Source organism: Musca vetustissima, unplaced genomic scaffold, assembly GCF_032173495.1.
Source record: "Musca vetustissima isolate MV318-11 ecotype Yass unplaced genomic scaffold, APGP_CSIRO_Mvet_v1 utg14086, whole genome shotgun sequence".
Taxonomy (NCBI): domain Eukaryota; kingdom Metazoa; phylum Arthropoda; class Insecta; order Diptera; family Muscidae; genus Musca; species Musca vetustissima.
In genome coordinates, this window is record NW_026887531.1 from 33,829 (window position 1) to 56,123 (window position 22,295).

Here is a 22,295-nt window from a genome sequence, read left to right on the forward strand (position 1 = left end):
AAGCACAGAGCTCTGGCAGCAACAGGAAAAACAGGATACAATACGAAATACATACATACACATTTTATCATGTATGTATGTCTGTAGGTAGTTTGGGCTACTTAGCAGAGAATGAGTTTGTGTGTGTTTGTTGGTTGGTTTAATAAAAAAAGAAGTAGTGTAGTATTTTGTTTTTGTTGATGGTTTTCTTTCTTTTGTTTACTTGTTTTTTTCTTTCTTTTAATAAATTCTAAAGTCTATTTTGTTTTGTTTATAAAATAAAAAAAATAAAAAACAAAAAATTTAAAATTAAAAAAATGCGCGCTCTACTCCTCCTTTCGTTTTCTAAACTTTAACTTTATAGACGAATGCCGGGGTTGGTGGCAGCAACATAACGCAACAATTCATCGTTATCCTCGCAGATGAAAGGCTTCTCGTGGTAGCAGGCAACATCGTGCCATGCGATGCCATCATTGTAGACATTGTTCAACACGGACAAACATTGTTCCTTGGTCTGGTTGATGTCGTATTCAGCGTTGTCGGGTTGTGGGCGCTTCTTGTGACCGGTTTGAGACCATGGATTGTAACCCCAGCCTTGAGGAATGCGGTTGGTGGCTTGGATCTTCTCGCGGGTTGCGGACCAGAACCAACCATAAATGTTTTTGGGTTCCAAATCGGGACGGTTTTCACAGCCGTTGAAATCGCAAATACGGCCAGCAGTCCAGATGTAGGGCACATCGTTTTGTTGGATGACACGGAAGATCAAGTTGTTCTTTTCTTGGGTCTCCAAGGCGACCAAGTCCATGCAGTATTCACGGCAGATGTTACGGCCATCTAACCAATCGACTTTCTTGTTGGCCAAGGCAGGGACGTGGGTGCTCAAGAACATGTTCTTGCCGCGGTAAGAGAATTCCTTGGGGCCTGCAAGAGTATAAAATATGATATATAATTATAATTTTTTTAATTTTTAATTATGCTCAAAAAGTGTAACCTTTAATCTAACCAAAGCTTCAAAATGTGAAAAATTGAGAAAAAGTGGCGCCCAACATTTTATGGTGGAAATAATTCAAATTTTCAATTTAAAAATCGCTTCAAAATATATAAAAAATTACGATTTATATAATATATAAATATAATTTTTTCTTAATAATTTTTAATATTTTATTTTTAATTTTTAAATATTTATCTGTTTCTATTATTTAATAAAGCTAAATATTAATAATGACTTTGGGGAAAAATTGCAATAATAAAAATGTTTGTGGTATTGTTTGAAGGCTTTGTATTTGGCTATTAAGGCTATGATGCCAATTTCAATTTCATTCATGACTTGACAATTTGAAAATAACCTCAAAAAAATAATAATAATAAAAGATACCCTTATGAGAAATGAACAACAATATTGTATGGCCAATAGCAAAAACAAAACATCGCTGATGATGATAACTTGCGCAACATCACAACAGTGTTATTATTGGTAGCGACAGCATCATTATCAAAAAAGCCACAGCGTGAGTTGGCCCATTAGATCGACCGACAACAACAATAAGAAACAGCAGCCACGAAATTCGCCATGGTGCATCATAATGATTATTTCATACTTCAATGGTTTATAGGTCTTTGCTTGGTTTATGTTTTGCTATTGTTGTTGCTGTTTTTGCAACAATAACAACCACAAATGAAGTTAATAATTTTGCACTTCAAAAGATAGATCGTTGGAAAAATGAAAAAAAAAAATAAACAAAAAGCCAAAGGCGTTTCAGAATTGTTTTCAATTGTTTGTATTTTTTCTACTTCTTCTTCTGTTTCTGCTGCCGCTGCTGCCAAGAGACCAACAACCTTTTTCCGTTTACAAATTTACACAATGTTTGCCAATATTTAAGCAGCAGTAAGAAGAAGAAGAAAAAAACACCACCAAAAGTAAACAGCAACAAACTTGTTTTTACAGTTGGCCAACATCCAGCCCAGCCAGGCATCAATTTCATTAAATCATTTGCAATACTCTCGGGCTGTTTGGCTGACTGAGTGGCTGCCTGGCTGCACATCTCAGTTAACACAATATTGGCAATAGTAATAATACTTCGTATATGCATACAGATATTTTTTGTCGAATGTCTTGTCAGTCGAATGTCCCAGGTTCCGTCACGTCACCTATAATTAAGCTTAACAATAGCTAACATACTTAAATGACACACACAAATACACAGAGACAAATTAATAATAAGACGATGTAATGTTGTTCCCCTTTTCCGAGTCTTCCAAAAATTTTCCATAAAAGGCGACCAAAATTGAAATCAAGTGAAAAAATACCAAATTTTTCAAAACCAAAAATTTCCCCAATAGAATTCAAATTTTAATTTAACAAAAAATTACAAAAACGGCGCCCAACATTTTCGGTCAAAATAATTCATCTAAACTTTTTTTTATAAAAATGTAAAAAATGCGCAATTTTTTATTTATAAAAAAATCTGTAAATTTGTTTGTTTAATAAAAATGGCGCCCAATTTTTTTTTTGGTCAAAGCAATTGGAAATTAAAATGTAATTGAAGTAGTTCAAAGTTTAAAAATTCCCAAAAGGGTAACTCTTTGTTTGAAAATATGAAAAAATGGCGCTCAACATTTTTTAGGGTCGAAAAGGGGTTACCTTCAATATAATTATCGTTTCATAAATTTAAAAAAAAAATTGTGAAATTTTTTTTAATTTAAAAATTGCGCCCAACATTTTTTGGTAAAATAATTCAAAATTTGTATGCGCCTCAGTCTAAACATGATTTCATAAATATGTAAAAATTACCTAATTTTTTTATTCATAAAAATTTTGTAAATTTTTTGTTAATAAAAGTGGCGCCCAACATGTTTTCATGAAAATTGTCAACAATTTCAACCGTAATTGAAGTAATTAAATTTGTACATGCCCAAACGGGGTAACTTTCAATTTAAACATTGTTTGAAAATATGAAAAAATGGCGCCCAACAATTTTTGGTCGAAATTACCCAAAATTTCAACTGTAATTGAAGTAATTCCAAATTTGTATATGCACAAATGGAGTAACCTTCAATCTAAACATTGTTTCGAAAATATTAAAAAAAACAATTTATTTTAAATGTGCAAATTTTTTCTCTAATAAAAATGGAAAGAGAATATCTCTTTTTCCTACAGAGAGAAATATTCATTCAAGAAGGCATAGAATATAATTATGAAGACAACACAAGACAAAAATGTGATAATATATCCAAATCTCTCTCTTTGTCCCAACGTCAAATGGGATGAATTTTTTCTAGGAGGAAAAGTAAAGTAGCAAAATAGACGATTAATGGAATTCCTCTATCCATACCCCTCAATGGCAAACATTACCCCCTCCTCAGTGCATACCAACCAACCCATATAGTTACGTGTTTTTCTGTTACTTTTTTCTCCCATTTTTCTTTTCATTCATTCACTTTTGACGTTTTCATTTAATGTTTGTATTGTTGTTGTTTTTATTTAACTCTAATGATGCATTTACTAAACTCATAATTTATTTATGAATAGTCTATGAAATAGTGGGGGTCTGGCTGGCATCAAACCCAACTGAATGACTGGCTGATTATCGGTCGATCGGTCTGACAAATGACACAAATAAGCACGTAGCCACAAAACAGCACAGTTACCTATTAACCTGATTTTGGGGAATGTTGAACATTTGTTGCTTTTGTTTTGTCTCAGAAAATGAAAATAAACACAAACAATTTTACGATGCCACCACACAAATGAACGTCATCATCATCATCGTCGGCTTAGGTTGTTAAATAATCGTTTAACAGGTCATTGAGATGCACATACATTTTAAAGTTTTTTTTCATCTTTGGAGTCATGATCTCTAGCGTTGCTCGTGCTTATTTTATGTGTGGCTGCACCTAAGTTCATTTTGCATTTTTTGTTGTTTTTTCGGAATGTTATTTGATTTTTTTTTGTTTCATTCATTTTTCATTTTTTTTAGGAAATTTAATCATTTTTATATTTAAATTTATTGTAATTGACTTGATCTTGCTGGTAGTTTTTATTTTTATGAAATTTAGGTCAAGGTAAAAGTTCAATTTGGGAAATTTTATTAGATGGATTTGCTTTTTTTATGGGTGGGGTATTTGAAATTGCATTTAATTTAGAAAAAAGTACATTTATTCGGAAATGGGAAAGAATAGGATAAAAAATAAATTAAATGACAAATATAAATATTATTTGATTATACTTCCAATAATTTGATTTGTTTTTTAATCAAATCAATTAATCACATTAATGGGGAGCTCGTGTCTTAAGTCTTTTATATTACTATTTTTAGAATAGTATTAAAAACGAAATATGCATATATTTTTAGTTTAAAAGTGAATTTGTTACTGATACTGCATTATTTATGTAAAAAATTGTACAAAACCGGATTAATGAAAACCAAAAAACCGGTTTTATGAAAACCGGTTTTGAATATGTTGAAATTCATAAATTCTCAATATATATGTTTCTTAACTATTGAAAATCCTAAATTTTATATTTTTGTAAGATAAATGCTAATGCTTGCCATGGCTAATTAAGTGCTTGTGTCTTAAGTCTTATTTTATTCTACAATTAATTTGTTCTACAATTGAGCGAATTAAAATAAAAAATTTTGGTGTGGTAAAAATTAATTTGTTATATTTTTAGTACTATATTATTTACGGAAAAAAGTGTATGAAACCGAAAACCCGGTTTTATAAAAACCGAAAACCCGGTTTTATAAAAACCGAAAACCCGGTTTTATTAAAACCGAAAAACCGGGTTTTAAATATGACACGAATATTTTTAAGATTTGTTTCTTCATATAAAAATATTAAATTTCTACAATTTATGGAGATAAATGTTAATATTTTTGCCATGACTAATTAAATGTTTGTGTCTTAAGTCTTTTAATTTTCTTTGGCTATTTACACAATTCAACGGGAAAATAACCGAACAGCTTCAAATTTAAGTAATTTAAATAATTTTTTTTTAATTTAAATTTAAATTTAATTGTTGTAAAGTTGAAAAAAAGAACAAAAGTTATAGAAAATAATTAAAATAAAAATGTTTGAAATACTAACATCAACCTTTTTATATTTATGACTTAATTGTGTATTAAATTATTTTTGAATAGCCTTTAAACCGGATTTAATTTTTATTAGGTTAATAAAAAATATTTTCTTTTCACTAATGTAGTTTACATGTGAGTGTATTCTACGTAAAACCGTTATTAATTAATTAAAAAAAAAAAACTTGTTCCAAAAACTTTTGTATCCGGTATCTCATAACAGAAAATACATATGTCATATGTGACATAATAAATTTTTCAATGTATTTTAATATTTTAAAGCAATAAATAATAATCGTATTTTTTCTAGAAATTATTAATAGTCAACAATTTTATATGTTTTTGTTTGTTTTTCTTTCTTTTACAATTATTTTTCGGTTTTCTTTTATAAATTATTAATAAGTTATAATTTGTACTATTTTAAATTTATATTTTCTCTATCACATATATACAATTACTGTATAAACAGCATAGAACATTGATTCTCTTAAAATAAGTCTCCATTTTTTGCACTCTCATTTGCTCTAATTATCACTGAGCAATTAAATAAGAATGAAAAAATAAATCCGTTTAATTTCTTATTGGCATATTTAAAAGAGTTATGAGTAGAGAGAGCGAAAACAATGAGAACAAATAAAGGAACTGCTATATTTGTGTGGCTTAGATAAAGACTTAAGACACAAGCGTCGGTTATTGACATAATTGACAGAGTTGTAAATAGATAGAGAGAGAGAGAGAGAGAGAGAGTGCAAAGAGAACAAATCAAAGAAATAGTATATTTGTGTGAAGTAAGGGAAATAAAAATGTCTTTAATAATAACTAAACGAAAGACTTAAGACACAAGCGTTTCATATTACTATTACAATTCTTTAGATCGTTTAATGGGAGGTTATTTGAGTAAATTTATATGGGAGATAATGTATTATAATGCAAAGTATCCTCTATATTAATTTTAATTTATTCCTATTTAAATTACTGATTTTTTTAATGCCTCCGATTCAATAAATTATAATTTTTATGTCTTTAATAATAAATAAACGAAAGACTTAAGACACAAGCGTTTCATATTACTGTTACACTTCTTCACATTGCTTAATGGGTGGTTATTTGTGTAAATGTATATGGGAAATGAGCTATTGTAATACAAAGCATCCTATATATTAATTTTTAGTTATTCCTAAATAAAATTACTGATTTTTAGATGCCTCCGGTTTAATCAATTATAATTCTTGTGGGAATTTTTTATTTGTTTTCTTTGTTGTCTATAAAATTTAAATTATAGACTAAACTAATTTTATGGATTTTTTGAATATTTTAAAAGTTTTTTTCTGTTAACCAAACAAAGTTGTTGATCTTAAACAAATGGTTTTTAATATAAAAATCAAACACGTGTTTCGTGTTTTTCGCCTTTAAACCCCATTAATCAAGCGGCTTTAATTAAAGCACACAACACAATAGGAAATCAAACCAAAACCAACAAAAATCAACCTAGTTTAATGGTTAGTTGACATAACGGTCGTTGTTTTTGTTGCTATTTATTTATTTGTGTCTAACAAAATTAATAGCTGTATTTTGTGGTGACTTTAAATTTGTATTCTTTGGAAGTTTCTGGTCTGTTTCTAATGGCCTAATTATCTAAAATTTTTTTGTTCAACAATTTAATTATAAATATTTATTTTTTTTTCGGAAAAGAAAAAAAAATATAATAAAAATATGGGGTGGTCAAACAGGCTTTAGTCACATTTTGAAATTAATTTCAAGAACTGGTCTAACTACCCATAGAGGAAGAAACCAAATAAACTAGATTTTTGGTTTTGGCACAATTAGTGTGGCCCATTAAAAGATTTTTTTTTTAGTTTTCAAAAAAATATATAGAAAAAAAATTAAGGCATTTTGAAATTAATTTCAAGAACTGGTCTAGCTAGCCATAGAGGAAGAAACCAAATAAACCAGATTTTTTATTTTGGCACAATTAGTGTAGCCCATTAAAATGCAGTTTTTTTCAAGCGGATCACTGTTTGATTAGCTTAAAAATGTGGTTCTTTCCATTTTTTTAATTTAGTATTCAATTATTTTTTTATGATAATTTATTTTCCCTCTCATAAAAAAATGCAAGGCATCTTTAATGACACTCCAAGTTAATAATTCTTTTGAAATCATTAAAAACGAAAACCACAATACTAACAACAACAATGAGAAATAACATATTTGCTTATCAATTTGTAAATAATGTGTCTTTCTTCCTCTTCCTCTATCTCCTCCCACCCAAATTGGCATGTAAAGTAGGGATTATTTTAAGTAATTATTATTTTATTGGATTGTTTGTCAAGGGAGGAAGGTGGGGGGTTATTTAGCTGACATGGGAGGAAGAGAAACAACTGCATCTTGCATTTTTAAGTGCATGCTAGGTTTTTTTTTCGTAAGAAACAACAACAACTACTACTGTTGTATACATATTGTCTGTTGCTATTAATTAGCCAAGCGGATACGGTAGTGTTCGCAGAGTTTCATTACGATACGGATTATAGGTTTTGGTTGTTGGTGATTTTTTTTTGTTGTTGTACTTGTAACTTATATAACCGTAAATGAACTCTAACACTTGGCTCACACGATGATGATAGTTCAAAAAAAAAAAAAAACGAAATATACAACAAATCAAAGTGAATCTTTGTAATAGCAAAAAAGTAAAGGGAAGATGAACAAATCTGGCTGTTAGCAACAATAATTGTTATTGTTGTTGCTATTTTGAAAAAATGCATTGCAATCTCATGTCTGCCTGGCTTTTGTTTCTAAAATTAGTTTCGATGTTAATCTCTTTGATGTTTAGAAGTATTGGTGTGATGTTGCTGGGGCTAAATAAGGTAGGTATGGCTCTGGCGGATATAAATGTTTTCATTTTTTTTTTTCAGTACAATCAGTTACTCATCATTGCAGCAATTATTAGATGTTGTGCAATCATTTATTTGTATCCATTGTTGTTGCATTTTTTTTGTCGTCCAAAGCAATGGAAATAATTTTGAAGTTTGAAGATGTTAACAAAGAGGAAAATTTGTCTAGAAGGCCAGAATAAAAACACTTCGTCCCATGTAAAGGCTATTGAAGGGTTTATGGCGTTATAAACTATGCAGAAGATCTTCAAACATTTCAAAGTTCTTATATAGAGATAAGAGACCTGTATACGATTTTTTGGCTGTGGAAGTTATACATAAGGTCATTAACTGGAAAAGAAGTATGACATTTTTTTAGATTTAAAAATCTATTGATGTTGCAATTAAGGACCTACAGGCGATCTTCAAGTAATGTTGGACTTGCTGAAGATTTTTTTTAGGTACAAAACATGTGCATAAGATCTTACATCTCTATAGTAATAAGAAAGGTCTTCAGATATGGAAATTCTCTATAATATATTCCGGCTTTAAATTACGTTTTTTTTGCTGTGTAGGAACTGTGGAAGTCATTTGGATGTAGAGAAGGGATACATAATGATAGATGTTTATATTTCTATTGAGGACCTACAGAAGGTACGTAAAGAATATGGTCTTTTGAAGCTGCAGAATTCCTGAATAAGGTCTTACACCCATATAATATCAATAAGAGGTCTACAGATGTAGGCATTTTATGAGGTATTCTAGTTTTAAAATACCTCTTTACGGTTTTTTTAGCTGTATAAGACTTCTGATATGGAAGTAATTTGGATATGGAAGGGCTACATGAATCTATAAAAAATGTCATCATTTTATTGAAGACCTACAGAACGTAATTAAAAAATATTAGACTCAGTGCACCTAGAAGGTGCAGAAACCATGAATAGGTTCTTACCTCCATATAATATCAAGAGAAGGTCTCCGGACGCGGAAATTCTCTAAAAGATATTCCGGCTTTAAATTACCACCACTATTTTTTTGGAGATATAAGACCTCTGGAAGTAATTTGGAGCTATAAATGATGTTCATCGTCCTATTGGTAACCTACAGAAGATGTTTAAGGTATATTAGACTCCGTGAAGGCCTTATAGGTGCAAAGAAAGTCTCCAGATACGGGCATTTTTAAAAGATATTCCTGCTTAATAATACCTCTATATGGATTTTTGGAAGCCATTAAATAATCAATTTTTTTGTTAATCTCTTTAATATTTTAAGTGAATATCTCAACAACTCTTGGAAATATAGCCAATTTATTGTGTCAAATCTAATTTCTGACTTGTGCATAGCTGTTATATTCCAATTAGAAAGAGTGTCTCTCTGAATCACACATGCCCAAAATAGTAGGATGACGCACTTTTTGTCCTCAGTCATTTTTGATGATGATCTCTCAGTTACGCTCTCACGCACATACTCTCAGTTCAACACTGCTCTGAATATACATACAAATTATTTCTCTCCCAACAAGATAAAAATGCAAATCTCTTGTTGGGAGTTCTAGTGATAAATTCTGAGCAGCCTTCTCTTAAACAGTTATCATGATAACGAAGAGAAAATTAATAAACAAATTGTAAGAGAGTAACACACATGTGTCTCCTTATTCATTTTATGTCCATTTTACGTCAATGTGGTAACTGACCGACCTCACTTGAAATACCTAACTGCCTGTCTGTCATTAATTTTCTTATTCTTCTTCATTTTTACCATACCATCAACTATGTACGTGCACGTATTTCAATTATTTCACTATATACATACAAACAAATTTTCCTATTTAGGAAAATTGTTAACAAATTGAATTGAAGTTCCATTGTTTAGCATTTCAATGACATTTGCATTTGTAATTAGTGAAAATTTGTAAATAAAAATGTTTGCCTCAGGCCATACATGTTTGTTGACTGGATTGTTGTTGGTGGTTGGTTAAATATTTAAATGTCATTCTAAAGACAAGGTGAAACTATTGCGCCGGTGCGCTGTGCCAAGTGTGCTGCCGTTGTTGAAATCGTTTCTTTAGCCAGAATAGGAAATTGCACGTTTTGAAATTGACACTGAAAGTGATGTGTGCTTGCTTTTGGAATGGAATCTATTTTAAGAAATTTGGGAAGTTGGGTGACAAATTGTATGACTAACAAGGCCAATGAAGGTTTTTTTTAACTTCGATACACCACAATAACAAATAGTTTGTACTAATGGGAAACATTTCACAACATATATAGAAAAAGGCAGAGATTGCATTTTTTTGTAATTAAACAAATATCTTCTTGCTATACCTAGCGAAAATATTCGGCTTACACTACAACAAAATTATAAAATTGAAGCCACTATATTCTTAAATTTCGCCATTCAGCTAAAATGAATACATTTCTTACACGTAATGGACGTAAACGGATCTAGTAAATCAGCTGGGCTGTAAGTGCATTGACTCGTGGACCAAAATGTTTATTAATTTCCTGACAGAAGGTCCTGTGAAATTGAAAACATAATGAAGTGAACAGTGAAACAATGTATATATTCTTCTAAAACCAGAATGATATATTATAAACCCAATAGAATAAAAATCATAACATATAGAAATGTGGGTTTTAAGCTGACTTTGTAACTATGTCTATTAAGGGGAGTATTAACCCATTTAGCTCCATCGTCCTTTTAAAAGAACACCAAAAATGTCAACCAACATCACTGCTTGAAAACGATCGTTATTTCGGCAAATTTCTATAAAGTATCCTATTTATTGGGTGTATAATCTTCTATTCTCCTAACTTTATAGTAAAACAATATTTTATTCAAAAATTTAAAACTAATAATAAAAAATTTAGAATTTTCAATTCTGCTACGTTGTCTTTGTATGTTTTTTCAGTCAAATTTCAAGTTTTTTCTCATATTATACATCTGAAAATCCCAAATTCTAATACTTACGGTTGGCACATTTAGCTGGGTTGGGCAGTGACAAAAATCTGCCGGGCTTTGTCGAGGTGGTTGTGGTACCTCTGGCTTGACTAATGGCTGGTTCAGCATATGATGCTGCCACACAGAATGCAGCTAATACCAAGGTGACTTTCATCTAAAAAGAAAAAAAGAGAATTATTATTAATAAAAAATTTAAACAAAAAATACAAATAAATTAACAATTTTCAATGAAAAACAAAAAACTGAGCAACAACAACAAACATTTAGTGATTCGAAAATATATTTTATTAATCACAGAACTTATTTCCAAACAAATTGTTAAATGGGCTATCGTAGCAGAAAAAACTACAGATTTCTACAGTAACATCTATAGACCTCTGAGAAGAAAATAAATCTCCCTTATATAATGAATGCTATCTCCAGAATAATTTTTATGTGTTTAATTTTGTAACAAAAACTACCACAAAATTTCTATAAGAAATAAAAAATGTTAAAAAAAACATGGTGGTATATATATTTTGGGGACTATATATACAGATTTTTAAATAACCTGTTTCAGCACGGTTTTTTGGGAATATTTTTCAAGCCTGAATATTTTTTCCCAAGATCCACTAAGCGGAGATTATTAAAAAAAAAACTTCTTTTAAGGGAGCCACTAGCCGTGAATTTGTTTGAAGAATATTTTTTATTGACCACTCGGTGCAAATTTTTTAAAAAATATATTTAAAAATGATTTTTATTTCTTGAGAAGTATTGATCAAATAGTTGTGGATTTTTAAGGATTTTTTTTTTTGTTTTCTCAGACCATGGAAACAATAAGTGTGAATTTTACAAAAATATTTTTCAGATACCAAGGGAACAAATAAACGTGGCTTTATTTTTCAGATACCAAGGGAACAAATAAACGGCCCTTGATTTGCAAAGAACAGTAAGCGCGAATCTTTAAATAATATTTTTTTCATGAACCATTGAACCAATAATAAGTCCCATTAGGCTTGCATTTTTTAAAGAATATATATATATATATATATATATATATTCATATATCTGTGGATTCACAATTTTTGGGGAGTATTGGTCCAAAAAGTTTTTTCAAATTTAATAACGAATAATACAACCCTTATCCTTCTTTTTCTTTTCGTTTTTTCATTCAAATTAAGTAGTGCATGTGTTTTAAGTCTGTCGATCAAAATGAAGGATGAAACTCAGAGAGAGAGAGATAGAGAGGGAGCTAGTATGTCATAATAATGTTTCCAATTGGAATGGATGTCCAATGGTCAATGCATGCTAGTAATATAATAACGGAGTGCTTGTGTCTTAAGTCTTTTGATCAAAATGAAGGAAGAAACCCTGAGAGAGCAAGTATTTAATAATAATAGTTCCAATTGGAATAGATGGTCAATGCTCAATGTATGCAATAATATAATAAAGAAGTACTTGTGTCTTAAGTCTTTAGATCAAAATAAAGGGGGAATACTATGATGAGAGTGTGAAACTTAAGAGAAAAAATGATAAGGCAATCTGCCTAAGATAGCAAATTAATTATCAAAACAAGGAGAGGAGTTTTTCCCTTTTAGCGACCATTTATGCATGTCTTTGACGTTTTTAAACGATTTGGAATTTAAAACGAAAATTGGCTTTGATTTTTTTAATATTTGTTCACGAATATATTATTGTTTACAGTAGAAAATAATGTACATGTTTGGGGAATATTAACCTTCAGAAAATTCCATTTCATATAATAAAAAAATCTGTGAAACAACTTCTTCTGTGACAGAATGAAATTTATAACTAACTCTTGTCATTTATCTTAAAAAAATGAGTCGGAAAAAATTAATAATAAATCATCTCAATTTAACTCAACTACTGAATATGCAAATTTCGGCATTTTGACCATATTTTTTCTTTTTTGTAACAAGACACTAACCTTATCCATCACTTAAAATAATCATCGGATGTGAAGGTAAACCATTTGCCGACAAAAAACCAAATAAACCCAAAATATCTGCTAAAGAGGTGCTAATAAAAAAATATCTAACAACTGCAGCAACAATAACAAAAATGAAGCATATTTCCGTTTCCAATTTATTTTCTGGGAATTTTTGTTTTCAAAGCATGCAAAGCAAAGCTAGCACCTGTTTGTTGCTTACCAATGATGATAAAAATGATAAACGATTTTGAAATGAAAATGAAGAGAGAAAAAAAAACAAAATTTGATTGGCATAGGGCATGGTTGGCTTGTTTGTTTGCTTAGCACACACACACACAAACACATGTAAGTGTGTGTGTATGTGCAGTCAATCAAAGCTCTATTAAAAATGCAATGTATGCGTGTGATTTAATGTTTACGCATTGGAATAAGTCATTATCATCATTGGTGGTGGTGTTATTCACAGCTCGAAGCCAGCACCACCACCATGATCATCTTCACCATAATCATTGCTTTATAATAATGTAGCCTTTTTGTTGCTGTTGTTTGTCGATGATTATTATTATTGTAAAAGTTAACGATTTGCTACTGCTGCTGTCAGAGTTGTTGCTGTTGCTTCTTCTTCATCTGCTGGTGCTGCTGCTTGCTGTTTCATTAAATACTAATAGCATTTGTAGGGGTTTTTGTGTCAAGGATGTTTTTATAACCGGTTAAGTTAAGTTTTTTTATTTACAATATTGGCAACAGTAACCAGACGGATTTTTTCTCAGTTTAATTTTCGAAGAAGAAGAAGCAACAGCAGCTCTTAAAGAAGATACTACAGTGGCGCTTCTTGGCGGGTTATTGAAGACATTACATTACAAGTTTTTTAGCCGGCAAGCTGCCTGGCTAAACTGGCACCAATATTGTTTCTTGATAATGTCGGGGTTTTTGTTTTGTTGTTGTTGCTTTTTGTGTTTAGCTATGCCATTCATGTTTAACCTCTACTTTGGACATATTGGTCATTCAGTGTGTCCGTCTGTCCACCATCATCATCATGTTGCCCATCGACGATTGACATCGATGGTCGTCGGCCTTTATATCATATTGACTATATATGCATGTATGTATGTGTGAAGAATTTTAATTTCAGTTACTGCTGCTGATGTTTCATTTACAAGGTGGACTGTCTACTTTGGTATTTTTTGACAAGTCTGTGACACCCAAAATGACCTCTAAATTTTTTTTTTGTTTTAAAATATTAATGAGTTTGAGGGAGAAGAAGGCGGGTTACTGCTGACATTATATATGTCATGTAATTGTTACTGATCAGTGAAGTTAACGATAACCGCATGTGATCGCGATCAGATCAAGCTATGCATTTCAAATTATGAATGCGTGACAAAATCGAAGCAGAAAAAAAATCACAGACTTTTATGGAACGCAAGAAGGGCACATGCAAAATATTTTTTGGGGGAATTTTGTATATGTAAATTTATAAAATAAATTATAAGGTTGGGGAATTTTTTGAAAGAATGGGAATTTTCCAGAATGGTAAGGAATTTTATGAAATTTTGAAAAAATTAAAATAATATTCCGAGGATTAAGGGGAAACAAAAGAAATTTTTTGGATTTATTGTTTATGTAAATAAAGGAAATAATTCTACCAAAAATTTTTGGAAAATATTATCTTAACATTGTGGTTGTGTAAAACTGCTTGATCTCAATACCCCTGACAATGTCGAATCAAGGAGTAAAGTGTATCAGTTTTATATAAAAAATTCTAATCTGTATTGAAACTGAGCTATGCAAATTCTAATCTGTCTAATAACTCGCCCGGAATATTCTTTATATTCAATCCATAGATTTTTTTGCAAGATTTTCAATAAAGAAATAAAAACTTCTTTCAGAACTTTATATTTTAAAAGTTTAGTTTGGATTTTATATTGGTTAAAATATTGAAAATATAAATTTCCATGAAAAATACTTAGAAATTGATTGCAATAAATTGTTGACATTAAATTCTGTGTTAAGAATAACTTAACATTCTCTCTCCTCTCTCTTGAAAATTAAAATTAATAAAAACGTGTCCAAAATCCTTTTTATTATTGAGGGTTTACTTCTTATTTTCCATCGTTGTGCTCCCACACCAAATAGATTTTTTTCTAATTTAAGAAAGTAGTGGGAATAAATTCAGTGTACAGACTTAGAAATAGGAGTAATAATACTGCTGGCTAAAATCCTTGATTTTATTCCTTGTTTACGCTAAAGGAAATATTTTCCCATCGCCCCAATTACCAAATATTTTTTTTATTAAAAAAAAATTCTGTTTACTTTGGAAAAAAACAGTTCATATGTTATTTCACGCTATATGATTTTTCTTGATTTTTTCATACTTTTCAATATAATTTTCCTTATTACATTTTAATTATTTTTCTGAAAATATCAGATATTTTATTTATTAGACTTAGAGAGTTTGTGTCTTAAGTCTTTCGTTGCACTCGAAACCAATTAGAAGTCTTATTTTGTTGCAGTACGCATATCACTCATTATTTACTAACAGCATATCTCTCTATGCCACAGGGTCTTTGAACATATAATGTTTGTGTCTTAAGTCTTTTGATTAGCATAAGAGAACCATAATTTTAGTAATAGCAAAAATCTATTAAAAGAGAAAAGCTCATTTAGAATGTAGTAATTAGCTTAGAATGTTTGTGTCTTAAGTCTTTGATTATAACAGTACTCTTTGTTCCTTCTCTCAATAGTATCTCTCTTCTCAATACAGTAATTCTTGTGTACTCCCAATACATCTCTATGAATGAATGATGCTTGTGTCCTAAGTCTTTTGAAAAGTCAAGTGGACCATTTTAAACAGGATCGGGCAGAGTGTTAGAATTTGCGTTCTCACACATTTGTCGATGTGTGTGTGTGTGTCAATGGTTTTTCGTTTGTTCCAATTGAATGTGCGTGAGAGTATGATGATATTTACTCTCGCGGAAGCGCATGCGTGCGGGTGTTTGCCCGATATGGATTTAAAATAACAAACAAATTCTAATTGGGTGGAGAGAGAGGGAGAGATAAATGGAAAAGACAATCATAATTTCTACCGTGATGAGACGGGATTCCTTTAGTTCTTTGTATAAAGCATTGCTACTTTCATTTAATACAATGAATCGCTTTTTATATATCACAGACATATAATAAATTAAATTAACAATATTAAATAATTATTCTAAACATGTTCACTTTTATTACTCACTAAAAAAAACAATATTATTTCTCTACAATGTCTGGCTATTCTAGAATCATCTTTAAATTCTAAAAATTGTTGCTAACTGAAATTCCATTAATAATAATAATAAAAAGCAACACCAATAACCCCCAACATTGCTTTTTTACAAATTTGGCATAAAAAAACCATTAAAAAACATTGTGTGTATATATAAATGTATTTTTTCAGTGTCACTGTCAATCAAAAACAATTAAAACATTTTAAATAAATGATTATCAAATCACATTTGTCCATCTAACAATATTAAATCATTAATGATATAATATTGATATTCGAATACATCATTTAATAAGACTTAATATAAATAAAAAAATGAAGGCAAAGAAGCAAAGAGAAAAAAAACTGAAAAAACAGTAACAAAGGTGTTAAAAATTAATAAGACAGACAGATAGATGACCGATAGACAAATGTATGTATTGGTGGGGGTTTATTAATTACAAAAAAAAATCTAAGCGTTTTTGTTAATTAATTTATTTTATAAATGATATATAGATATATCAAATCTTCAGTGTATCATATGTATAATTTATTATAATAATTTGTGCTAATCACAAAAAAAGGCTACTGATATATAAATACACATTTTCTGAGTATTTTTTTTAGTGGGTTACCAGTTTAGCTTGCCAGGTGTTTGAACTTTGTTTAGAGGTCGTATTTTTTATCATCTTTTTTATTATAATAAGATGGGCAATAAAATCAAGACAGATATTCAAGTTTTAAACGCCTAATAATGTTTTAATTTGTGGCATGTGATTTTAATTTGATTTTATTGTTTTATTTGGGGGAACAGGTTTTGGAGGATGTCTTTAATATTAATTAAAAGAAACACTGTAAGTTGTCTATGAAAACAAATTATATTTGTAATAAAATATATAGGTATATAATCTACCGTTAGGATTAGAATAATTACATAGAAACATTTTCTCATCCATATTCAAATTATTTAAAAATTCGAACTCTACTCTTTAAGTAGAAGTATTTCAAATCATATCAGGATGATTTTTAATTCAGAATCAAATATCCCCTTAAATCAAATGTCCCCTTTTCTAATCAGATAATATGTTTACTTTTATTCAATTAATTTTAAATACGAAAGAGAGAGAGAGAGAACGACTAAAAAAATATCTCTTAAAATAAAAAAGAAAGGAGATCTAGTATGTAATTTTAAGACTTAAGACACAAACTTTTTTAGTTATCATAAAGGGCATACTATCGATAGGCATTCTCTCTATATTTATCCTTGTATTGGTATTAATAGGGTATGTGAGAGTAATATAGAATACAGTTATGACATAACTTTAATAACATCAAAAGACTTAAGACACATACTTTTTGTGCTCAGAAAATAACTTTGTAGAGGAAAGACTTAAGACAAAAACTCCCTAAATGCTTAAAGAAAAGCTTTATTTATTCCCAACATTGGTCATTTCATTTGAGGGAAATTGGTAAAGGAAAATTCACCCTTATTCTAATTAGAATGTGCAATAAAGATTATTTATTTCTTCTTAGTATTACCAAAAGACTTAAGACACATACCTTACAATTTACAATTGGAAATCCGTGCAACTCTATTACTTTTTTAAAAATATTTTTTCCTTAAAAAAAAAGAAATCTGAAATATTTTATATTTCGGAATATTATTGATTATTGCTTGAATTTTTAATTTGGAATATTTAAAAATAAATTTAAATCTTTAATTTGTTTTCTTGGGAATAGGTGCATTTTCGAATTTTTAAAACTTTTTTTGCAAATTTGAAAAGGAATATTTTTATATATATTGGAAAGGTAATGCATTTTTACGAAAATGTTTGAAATATATATTTTTTAAATAAATTAAAATATTTGGTTTGTGTTTTTTGAAATGGTTGTATTTTTAAAATTGATTTTTTGTTAATTTTGAAAAGAAAAATAAATAAAAAAATATATATTTTTTGCTGCAAAATATATTAAAAAATTGAATGATTTTTTGACAAAAGCTAATTTTTCACACATTTTTTAAATTAATTAATTTAAAAAATATTATTTAGTATTTAAATTTAAAAACAATATTATATGTTTGTATATGTATTAAATATTAATTTTAAAAATTGTAAATAGTTGTTTTATTTTCAAACTTGTCTAAAAAAGTCTTCAAACAAATTAAAGAAGTATATTTAAAAAATAATCTGTTTAATTCAACAATTTCTTTAAAGAAAAATTTTCAAATTTTTCCCAAAATGATTTTTAGAAATTATATATTTTTATACACTATTTGATTAAATAAAAATATTCAAATTTTTGCCAAAATTGATTTTTTCTAAATTAAAATTTGTTTTTAAATTTTGAAAAAAAAAATTAAAATTTGTTTAAAAAATTTTCAAATTTTTGTCAAAATTATTTTTTCCAAATTAAAAAAAAACTTCAAAAAATTTTTCAAATATTTAAATATTTTGAAGCATACACGAAAAGTTCAGTAAAACCAAAAAAAAAAATATTCCAAAATATTTCATTTTTAACAAAAGTTTGTTCATTAAAAAATTTTTAATTTTTACCAAAAAGTATTTTTTCTCATATTAAAAAAAATCATATAAACTTTAAAAAAAATACAATAGAATTGTATTTTAATTTTTGAAATTTCTCTATATTTTCTTTGAGGCATATTTAGGCACATTGTACCTAACAATTTAAACATTCATTTTATATATGAAGGCACATTAATATAGATTTCAATCAAAAGACTTAAGACACAAGCATTCTGTTGTGAAACGATATTTCATTCAATTTGTTCAATTTTAAATTTTATGAAAATAATTTTTAGTGAAATTTTTAATTAAATATTGAAGACATGTTCATAAATTGATATTGGATGATGGATGTAAATTGGTGGATTTCTTATATTTGAAATTAAAACACTGAAAAAACAAGTTTTTAGAAATTTTAATTTTAGAATAATAGTTGTCGAACATGGACTTGCATTATTTACTCATTATTTCAGTATACATTTTCAAATATTACAATTTCGTAAATTTCCTATCAAACTATTTATAGAACACAGGTTCCAAATGCTATTTTTTTCTTCTTCTTGTCCATTACTCACAAGGAAACCACTTTTCCAGCTTTGCAAAAAAAAACAACAAAAATTGTTGGTATGAAACAAAAAAAAACATGTTGCAGTTTCATCATCTGTTAGTCCAACACCCAAGTGTTACAATGTAATATTACACATGCAAACACTGGCGTATAAACACACACATACAAACATCACTACATGATTGACACTAATATTTTGCTATTTTTTGTTACCAAAGACACTACAACAAGAAAAAAATCTTCGGGTAAATGTCATTTATTCATTTTCTGTTTTTTTTTTTTTCATTGGTTTGTTTGTTTTTCTCTAAGACATTGAGGAAAATTTTCCATTTGTTGTGTTTCTTGATGGCTTATTTGGTTGACAGTTTTTTCTGGTAAAGTTTCTGTTTTAAATTGATGTTGAAATCAAAAGACTTAGGCAACAAACTTGTTTTTTGTTCTTTGACTAATTTTGTGGTAATTTTTTCTTCACATTTTTTATAATATTTTAAATTTTCACACATTTTAATTCATTGTCTTTTGTTCTAGGAGTTCAGAAAAGGGTTCTGTTCTTTTTCGAGAATTTTCTAATATTTTTTTTTTCAAAATTTCAAAATTAACAAAACACTTTTGTTTTTATGTTTGTGGGACACATATAACAACACTCTGATATAATCCATAATTGCTGTTTCTTGACGTTGTTGTTATTGTTGCTTTTATTCACACATGAGAGAGCGTACTCTTATTATCCTTGTTGGTTGCTGATCAACTCCTTTCCTTACCTTGGATTTAACGATTCGAACGCTTTCGGATACTGGTGTGGAGATTTGTTTATTACCGGGGGTTTGGCTCGACAACCAAACGCTTTAACTGGCAAACGAAAACAAAAGTCAATTGCGAGGTGCAAAGTATTTTATAGGCACTAATAATGTTACTCAGACACATACAAACACACAAGCGCGAATGGCTCACACACACCACTTGACCAAAAAACAAGTTAAGAGCATGCGGCGCATGCTCTTCATTGTTGGCTGACTGACTGCCTGACTTTGGTGATGATGGCTGCTGAGTGGTCGGGGCATTTGCCCCAATGATGATGACTTGACTTGAAGATGAAACAAAAAAAGTCCCCCCGCACTATTGAAAATCATCTTCGTTTTGTGTTGTTGTTGTTGTGCTAATATCTATAGACTCTCTTTGCCGAAGTATTGGTTACTATTTGCCATGCACACACACACACAGCCACACATATTATCGAATTGGTGAGTTTTGTTTTACAAAATTTAATCTTTTCAGATCATTAGCATGATCTAAGATGATGCTGTGGAGATGTTGTTGCTGTTTGCTTTTTTATTTGTTTTTGTTTGCTGTGGATAATAGAGACTTCATTATGTGTTTGTTGTTATTGTTGCTGATTTTTTTGTTTCTATTTCCATAGAATATAGAATTTTTGTTTTTGAAATTGAAATAAGCAAATATAAAGAAGAAGCAAACCAAGTTTTGAAAATAATTATTTTTTTCAAATTGTTTGTATTTCAATAAATCAATTCATTTAGTGATTTATTTCTAAACTAATTTGATTTTTTTTCAAATAACGGGGAAATAATTCAAAAAAACACACGCTTTGAAGTTAAAGAACACACAAAAATTTAATTATGTTTGAAATGAATGGAATTCTACGCCAATTATGCTTTTCGAAACAATAATAATTTCTAGAAGATAGAAGAAATATTATTATTTTTTGTCTTCGAGAGTATATTTTAATGAGTCTTTCACAACAACAATGATAACAGAAGTGGGAAGATATTTTTTTTATAAAATAAAAAAAGTTAAATTAAAAATTAAAATGATATTGTGAATGGGGATAGTAATATTTAAAAATATTATACCATTTTAAAGCTTCTTTTGTAAAATGTGGTATTTTGTTTTCAAAAGACTTAAGACACAAGAGTAAAATATTCAAAGAATACGAACATGTAACCAAATTGTTCAAGAGGGAGATGTTCAAATAAGACTTTAAATTTTATATGAAACATTGTATTGTAAACATTAAAAACTTATTTTGAGTAAAGAAGTCCTTGGTGAATATAATAAGAACCCAGAAAAGAAAATTTGCCATAGGCCAAGTTTCTATTATACGCAATTCGACTGAAAAGGGGATTAAAAAAATCTGCAATAGGTTTTCATTGTTCTTATTATAAGGTTCGGAAAAAAAAAATTAAATATGGAATAAGAATTCTAGTTTGAAGGGTCAAACATTTCAATTGAATATACCAAATTCCAAACGGTATAGGTTGAAAATGCGGCTAATCAAAATACTTATCATGTAGCGGGAGCAAATTTGTTTGTGATTTTTTTGAAAGCCTGAAATGTTCATTTATTCTCTTATCGATTGGAAATTATGTTTTGGGCCATAAAATAATGCCCACCATGTGATTCACAAAATAATGAATCCACCATGTGATTCACTAATTCTATTATATATAAATATTAAGGTCAGCTAAGATTATACCACATCCGATTCACTATTCGGTTTATTTTGTGTTTATGTTGTAAACAAATCGGATACTCCATTCGATCCATAAGAAATTGAGAAGTTTTTAAAATGTTGAGGTAGTTACCGATTGGTTCCATCTTCCCTTTGGTCTAGGGCTTGGTAAAAATATTACAATGTTTAACGGATGCAATTTCCAAAATTTTAAATTTGTGACACTTCGTAGGAGACTCGACTAAACCCGTCATCGGATTTGATACAGGTTTGGTAAAAGTATAACAATATGCAAAAGTTAGAATCAAATCGGACACTCAATTCTATTCAAATTTGATATATGTAAATGATGCACTCCATAAGGAATGCGCCGATATTCCCCCATATAAATACATGAATTAAGTATGAAGTATTACTAAGAAATAACACGATAGATAAAATTGGTTACTTTATTCCAGAGATATCGTGTGCACCAGACGGGCCGGCAGGCGTGCAGACAGACGGACATTTGTAAATCGACCACAACTAGTCTGAAACGAATTTGGTCCAAAGATACATGGAGTATTAAACCAATATTTCGATGAATAACGAAGGTAGCCATAAAACTGACTGTACCTCCCCCACAATAAGGAGTGGGCATGCGAACAGAGTATAATATTTTAATCATGCCTTTATA

General features: G+C 29.2%; 1 protein-coding gene across 1 annotated transcript; it reads right to left on the reverse strand.

Annotated features, from left to right (window-relative positions):
* Window positions 1-217: 217 nt before the first annotated feature.
* Window positions 218-20,014, reverse strand: LOC133335079 (uncharacterized). The gene is made up of 3 exons (XM_061543384.1): window positions 19,914-20,014; window positions 10,892-11,036; window positions 218-900 (listed from the first exon to the last, which is right to left on the reverse strand). The coding sequence occupies exons 2-3, from the start codon at window positions 11,034-11,036 to the stop codon at window positions 338-340; spliced, it is 708 nt and encodes a 235-aa protein (XP_061399368.1). The 5' UTR covers window positions 19,914-20,014; the 3' UTR covers window positions 218-337.
* Between the last annotated feature and the right edge of the window lie 2,281 nt (window positions 20,015-22,295).

What these genes read in the sequence shown, in the direction of transcription:
- LOC133335079 (XM_061543384.1), bottom strand. Translation starts at nt 11,036, where the DNA reads ATGAAAGTCACCTTGGTATTAGCTGCATTCTGTGTGGCAGCATCATAT. An exon ending in CCCAGCTAAATGTGCCAACC is followed by an intron (nt 901 to 10,891) that starts GTAAGTATTAGA and finishes ATACTCTTGCAG; the next exon opens with GCCCCAAGGAATTCTCTTAC.